This window comes from Alligator sinensis, unplaced genomic scaffold (assembly GCF_000455745.1).
Source record: "Alligator sinensis unplaced genomic scaffold, ASM45574v1 scaffold479_1, whole genome shotgun sequence".
Lineage (NCBI taxonomy): Eukaryota > Metazoa > Chordata > Crocodylia > Alligatoridae > Alligator > Alligator sinensis.
The window spans coordinates 86,478-94,138 of NW_005842324.1; the positions used below are offsets into that span (position 1 = coordinate 86,478).

The 7,661-nt window shown below is 37.8% G+C and overlaps 1 protein-coding gene across 1 annotated transcript in view; it reads left to right on the forward strand.

Moving 5' to 3' along the window:
* CFAP69 (cilia and flagella associated protein 69) overlaps window positions 1–7,661 on the forward strand; it is a 57,780-nt gene that overhangs the window by 34,015 nt on the left and 16,104 nt on the right. Inside the window, 5 exon segments of the mRNA XM_014522228.2 lie at window positions 1,432–1,480; window positions 1,598–1,719; window positions 2,875–3,091; window positions 4,264–4,428; window positions 6,339–6,457. Coding sequence (XP_014377714.2) covers window positions 1,432–1,480; window positions 1,598–1,719; window positions 2,875–3,091; window positions 4,264–4,428; window positions 6,339–6,457 — 672 coding nt within the window.

Genomic DNA, 7,661 nt, shown 5'->3' on the forward strand with positions numbered 1-7,661 from the left:
CCCCCCATTAACTAAGAGGAGGACATACTTGTAGTATTCCTTTTGCTTCTGACATACTTGTACAATTCTTTTTGGTTGCCTTTATATGTCCCTTGCTAGTTGCATCCTGATTTTTCTTACTGCTTACATGTATGATGCTTTTAGACTTTTTAAGCTTTTAACTCATTGAGAATTTGCTGTTTAGCCAAGCCAGCTTCTAGCTATACTTCCTATCCTTTCTTTGCCTTGGAATAGCTTGCTCTTACACCTTTAATATGGCTCCTTAAGCTATCGCCAACTCTCCTGGACAGTTTTTCTTCTCAGATTTGTCTCCATGGGATCTTGCCCCCCAACTCTCTGAATTTGAATCTTCAAATGTGAAATGAATTATGTCTTGTCACAAGTAAATTGTAAAATTGCATGTAAAAATACATCTTAGACTATCTGAGTGAAATTCTTGCTGCTACACTGTAAAATTCTTGTATGGTAATCATTTATCAGTTTCCATCTGAGTTTACTAATTAATTAATATTCTCAGGAAAATATTAATGTTTAATAGGCCAGTACATTATCTTTGTTAAACAATTGTTAAATCGTATATCATAAATTAAACCATTTAAATCATAAATAAATGGCCATTAAATTAACACTGAACATAGTAAAATACCCACTTATTATTTTGAATATTGCAAAAGTCTTTTGTTTTCTTTTAATCTGGCAAACAGACTTAGTAGTGATCATTGCAATTTTGTTCTGTTTACTAGAAGTGTGAGATTTGGGTCAGGCTTTGTTGTTGCTGTTTTTTTTTTTTTTGGATTTCAGATCATTGCTCAGAAAAATATAAGCACAGTTTTTCCTGGTTGCATCTTGAAAGTGAGAAGTGCTGACAGACATGTTATATTTCTTTTGATTTTCTGGGCCAGTTCTATGCTGGTCCTGGCTCTGTCCCTGTGAGTCTTGACCATAAGCCCTTTTACTTATGGTTCCTGTATAAGCATTGTTAATTCTAGTATTTGGAGGTACAGATCACATTTACAAGCATAACTTGAACCCAGATAAATCAAGGTGTGAACAAATGCATGCACAAAAAATATATGCTCACAAATGAATAGGGAGTTTAGACCACTTAGTGATTGAACTATAGCTCATTGTCAGAGCATTGTCTTAGTCTGTGTTAGATTTGACCAGTGAAAGCTGATCTTTCTTCTGAAGCTTCCACATACTTGTATGTATTTTTTGTAGAATGAGATTTGTTTGTACCCTTAGACCGAATTAATAAGTGATTGCATCCTTAGTTAATTACAATGCTACAAAAATGTATTGCCTATTTTTAGTAAAATACTGAGTGCACTGACAGAAGATGAATGACACTTTGAGGTATTGTCAAGAAGAAAGTAAAATGAAAGTACAGGCACTGATCTAATTAAGCTTATTTATTTTTGTGTCCATTAGGAAAGTGGTTTTACCAAGCAGTTAATACTATTAGCAACATTTAGTGAAGGTAAGAAGTTTAGTTTTAACTAAAAATATTTAACATGCAAAATGCATATATTATTTCTTAAATGTCATCTTGATCTTTGTGTACTTAATTGTAATTTGGCTATAACTTCCTTCACAGTTAAAATCTATAATCACTTGTCAAGAGGATTTAAATTTACCTACAGTTACGAGGATTTTGAGATGAAAAAGTTGCTGTTTAACATTGTTGCAGTCTTAGCTAAGGATCTCTGTGCTGTACAGGTAAGTCATAATTGAAGAGATGATGTAAATAAATAAGAAAGGGCCATAGTGATCAGAGCAGTATCTTTTTACTATCCGTATCAATGCAGCCCATAAATAATGTGTCCCTCTAATTCTAGAATTCATAATCTTACAGCATACTTACTATCAGACCAAGTGCTGTCACTTTAGTGTGATATATATATAGTTCCTATTTTTAGAGGTGATGCAAACCTATTCCACAGTAGGAATATTGCCTGTTGCTAGGAAGTGAGTGCAGAGCAGTGCTTAAATGCAGCTGAAGACCAGGACAAACTACATTCAGAAACCATAGTTTACTGAAATGGTGCAGAACCCGAACTGTCTTCTGTTTTACATTTGCAATGGAACTGTATTTAGCACAAATTTAGCTGTACTTGTTCCTGATTTTCATTGTAAGCAGTGGATAATTTTCCTGTGTAGACCTGTCATGTCCTGAGTACTTTGTCCTAATTTCTGAAGCCATCCTCCTCTGCAAAGTCTAGCAAACTGAACCACTGAAGCTGATAACAGGTTAGAAGAATGCATAGGTGTCTAAATGACCACCATCTATCCCATTCTCACATAAAAATGCTTTTTTGTTATTGCATTGTATGTAAATTATAGCCATCCAGTTAGTTGATTAAAGGAAATTATTGTAAATCAGATTTAACTCTATTACCTATCCATAAGGCACAAACTAATGAATACAGCTTCACAGAAATAAATTTGTTGGAGGTCAGGGGAAAAAAAAATTATCACCCACATAGATCCTTCCCACCCTTATAGCAACTTCAGTGGTCCATCATAATTTCCATCAGGTGAGGATCTTGCATAATAACATTATGCAAGACAATGACTTAAAAGAAATTAAGAAAATAAGTTTTTATTATCACTTATCATTTAGAACAATCTCGGCAGGAACAAGGCTCATCCACTGACCACTGATAGGATGCAATAAGCTAGGAACTATGTATCTTCCTGGTTGTCATTTGCTAGTTTCTGAAAGATGCTTTCCAGAGAGAGTTTGGGTTTTAAAAATTTCAAAGAGGGAATTGCAAATAACCGAGTTTAAAAGCTGCTTAAAAATAAGTAGCCTTAGATTTTTGTTTATTTACAGGTGACCACTTTTATCCTATTTCTCTCTTGAATCTGCAGCTACTTAGTGAGGGGAAAGTGATCCTAGCATTATTTTATTATGTAAAACCAAATGAAAAGCCTGGTGTTCATGATTGGTCTGCTGCCCAGTATGAAGAATTACAGCTTCATGCAATTGCTACCTTAGCTTCAGTGGCTCCTTTGTTAATAGATGACTATATGACCTGTCAAGGGAATACTCGGCTCCTTATGTTCCTGGAATGGTGTGTGGGCCAAGGTGAGTAGATGTCTATCTCCATCACACTCCATAGACCTGAAAATGCAACTCATCCGGACACATTCTTTTTGTTAGAAAAAGCATTACGACAAAACGCAGAGTACATTTTTATTTAAATGGGGCACATGAGACAGTGTTTTCCTATTTTTGAAAAACATTCAAATTACAAAATTAGTTAAATTATGATGAATTTTTGTACTGAAGAAAGCAAGCAGCTGGTAACACTGGCTAAATCCAATATGTCATTATTCAGTACTCTCTACTTTTCTACACACTGGATGTGTCTATATGTGCATATTAATACAGATGAATACATTTCAGTGCTTACTGCGCTGGAGTTTATTGCTCCTGGGTGTGTTTTTACATGTGTACCTGGGAGCGTAGCATGTTGAGCCAGGTAAAAGCAGCCATGATTGGCAGGGGATCCTGCAGATCAGCCTGCCAGCCCGGTGCTGTTCCCCCCAGCTCAACATGCTGTGGAGGGGCTTGCTGGGGCACTAGAGTGCCTCAGCACAGAGCTAGCTGGCAGGCAGTCCTCACACTGAAGCACCCTTGTGCCCCAGCCAGCCAGGGCAGCGTCTACATACGTGCTGCTGTAGAGGAAATTTGTTTACTCCAGCCTAATAGGGGCACACGTATAGATGCACGATGTTTACTGAGTAGCTAATTAGTCTACTGCACAGTAAATGCCTGCTGACCTGCTTTTTTTTTATGGTCTTTTTGAGTACTTCCTTCACCTAAGTCTGACAAAATTGGTTACTTGTCTTTTCTGATGTGGACAAATAATCAGTGGAACAAGATTGAGATCACCAGACGCACTTAATGTGTCATATGGGAGCACAGGTTTCCAGCTGCAGTTTGTAACATATTAACCAGCACTAACTAAATTGTTGGAATAATTAAAAACACATCTCTGTTGTAATAAAAACAAATGTTATCTTAATAGAATGACATGATTAATAATATGAGAATCCCAAAAATAATATTATTAGAAAACTATTTTTAAACAAGAAAGGTTTGTTTAAATCTTGTTAGCTCTTGTAACATTAACAGTTAGTTATTTGGTTTTGGTTTATTTACAACTTGTAATCCATCATCTGCCTTTTAACACATCTTTATTCTGAATATATGCTGTGTTACAAAGGAAGGTATTCATTCGGATTTTTCTACAGATCCCTTCTTTGGTCAAGGTAACAGTTTCCATGGTACAGGTGGTCGTGGCAACAAACTTTCACAGATGCGCTACAGTCTGAGAGTGCTGAGACCTGTGGTGTCCCTTTGTGACAATGCTGTGAACCTCGATCTTTGTGATCAGGGAGCAATTAGCCAGCTGTTAGGTAAAGCATGATTTATGTTGTCATATTTATAAAATGCATGGTTATTCCTCCTTTGGTAGTAGGACACAAATCCATCTGTGTTCTTGTGCTTTTAGTTTTTAATACTTATCAGCTGACTCTTTGTACATGTGAGTACACAGGCATACTATAAAAGCATTAAGACAATCCATTTAAAATTTAATTTATTTGATTTATTTTAATTTTGTGGCATTTCAGCAAATACATTTAGTTTTAAAGCAATTATGTATAGAATATTTTCTGTATAAACTGATGGCAAACGTAATCATGAACAAGGAGACCCATTGTATTTTAGCTCTTCACAGACATCAAGCCAAAGGATTCTTCAATCCTGTTGGGAAGAGGCCACGAGTGTAAGAAAGAGAGTGTATTACTATCCTCATTAAGTAATTCTACAAAGTGAGGGTGGTGTTTAACACATGAATACCTACAATAGTAAGTGTGCTGAGAATAGATTACTTTAGATAATACTTTTATGCATACTTGACTGAACTGATATGAATCAATGATGTAGGTGGTGATTGCAGATATTCCTGGGTTTGAACCATCTAAATCGCCATGTAAATTTACATGCATGATTACAGCTGAAATCCTGTGTTTGAAATAAATGGCAGAAATCCTATTGAGGTTAGTAGGAGCAGTTAGATACCATTACCCTGATACTCATTTATACTGTACTCTGGAAATGAAAAGGGACTCAAAATAAGCAGAAATTTAATTAAAGCTCACTTTACAGTCTGTGCGCGCTGTCAGATTGGTATACAGTGGCCTCAGTGTAAATAAGAGGCTTGTGGTATGTCTGTTGGCTAATAAGGTATGTATAGCAGAAAATAAATGAGGCAGAATAAAGGCTGTTCAGTCCTGAGACCTTTCCATATTCAGTAAGTTGCATCCACTGTCACATTATTTATTATTTTTAATATGTCAGTTGTTAAATTAAGAGTTGTATTAATTTTACTCTTTCTTGTTTTAAAATAAAACCTTTCAGTAATACCGTAGTCAGAATTAAAGAAATCAAGTATCAGAATGATCTGGGAATCAGGAGATGACCTATAATATAAGGTCCATTGTAAGGAGAAAGACTATACCCACAGATGAAATTCTGGCCCCATTATAGACAATGGCAAAATTCCCATTGAGGTTAATGAAGCCAGGATTTTGTGCTTTATATTAATCACAAAATGTTTGGATGCAACATTTCCATGGGAATTCTTATTAAATACAGTAAAAGCTCTGTTATCCAGCATCCATGGGGAATGGGGGTGCCAGTTAATCAAATACGCTGGTTATCTGAGAGCTTATCTCCAGTGGGTTGGAGGCATCTTTGCCAGTGCACCAGGGATTTCACTTCACGGCATCAGTGTGCCAGGGGACGGAGAGGGGAGCCCCATGCAGGCTGCTTTGCCCTGGGCCGTGGTCCTCAAGGAAGAAGTGGGACTCAGAGAAACCAGAAGTGCCATGGTGGGACTTAGGGTTTCGCTTTTGCTGCATCGATCCACTGCCATAAACAACAGATGCCATCTATAACAGGTGCCGGTTAATGGAGCGTTCCAGATGGTAAAGTGCCGGATAACATAGCTTTTACTATACATAGTTTCATTAGCTTCAGTCCACAAAAGTAAAGATTACAACCTAGTTGTCTTCCTGAGTACTATTCCTTGCTTAAGTGTATTCCTATGAATGCAGGTGAGTGCACTTAATGGCTCAGGAGGTGCCCTTCCAGCCCTACATACAGGTTGCATGAACTTTTGGAAAGCTTAGGAAATATATATTTTATGGTGGATTGTGGTAGACTGGATTGGAAAGTTGATTTTAAAAATATGAGCCGTAGCTAGATACAGTTACAAAGGAACATGAGCAATAGGACATTCACATTAATAATTAATTTGTAGATCTCTTAAAGTATGCATCAAACATATCTAAAGAAAAGGAAGATGCCATCATACTGGAGATTCAGACTGATATATTACTCATCCTGTCTATTGTTTGTGAGAGTGATCTCCACAGAAAGGTTTGTATCCTTCTGCTTTATTCAAATAGGAAAAGTAAAAATATTTCTTTTCGTTAAATCACACTCTTGGTTTTCTTCAAAGGCAAGTGTCATTTGTAACTGATCACTTGCAGGTTAAAGTTGATTGACAGCTAACATAAGAACAGGAATTACATTTCTAGCAGGAGAAATGCTGATTTCCTGCTAGAAACTGGGAACATACTTATGTTCGTGCAGTTTCTTTCAGGGGAAACCATGCTGGATCTAGGAGAAAGATCTTCCTCTTTCAACCAGGAAGATCTCTCTTGTGCAGGAGCAAGTGCCTGTACCCTTCCCCACCAAGATTGCCACCCAAGACAAATGAACTCCTGTCTACAACCAAATATTTTTTACTAACACACATGTTTTACATAATGTAAATGTAACCCTTCTTCTAGGACATGAACAAGGGCTAGGTTCAAACTTGGGGTTTAACAGCAACCATAGTAAAAACATTGCCCCTGACTGCACCCTGTACCATGCTGCCCCCCCCCTAAAGGACTACTATCTGCATACCTACGCCTAGCAGCGTTACAGGCAGATGAATGCAACAGTGCCAGTACATGGATCAGAATTGGGGAAGGAGCTACAGACAGTCCCATGAGCCACAGAGCCCAAGAGCTCAGATTGTTGCACTCCTGTTCAAACACCGGATGGCTCTGTTGTGGGAGGCAGCCTGGAAGCACAGACAGAGCACAAGGAACATTTGCAGCTACTGCCATGGAGCTTCAGCCACACTCTGTCGGCTTTGTGGTTCTTATGGATGGCTCAATTTTATTTTATTTTATTTATTTATTTATTTATTTATTTATTTATTTTACAGATGTTACAGACAGGTGTTTTTAGCCTAGTTATTTACAGAGTGTCTCTAAATTTGTGGATAATTAGCAACCCTGTTCCCTGTCACTGAACTTTTCTCCAGGCCTGGGACAAGTCAAGTGGAGGGGAAATGCTCCTTGCACTTTTCCTAGACTGGGGAACATGGATGTGGGGAGCAGTGGTGGCTTGAATCCTTCTGGTTCTGGGAGGAGTTGAGCAGTGCAGAAAGGCTCCCCATGCTTCACTCTGGTCTGGGGAATGCATAGGGAGCAGCAGCAGATCAACTCCTCCCAAGACTGGTGGCAGCAAAATGTTCCTTATGCATTTCCCAGATCAGTCAGCTTGCTTTGGGCAGGGTGTGGGGAGG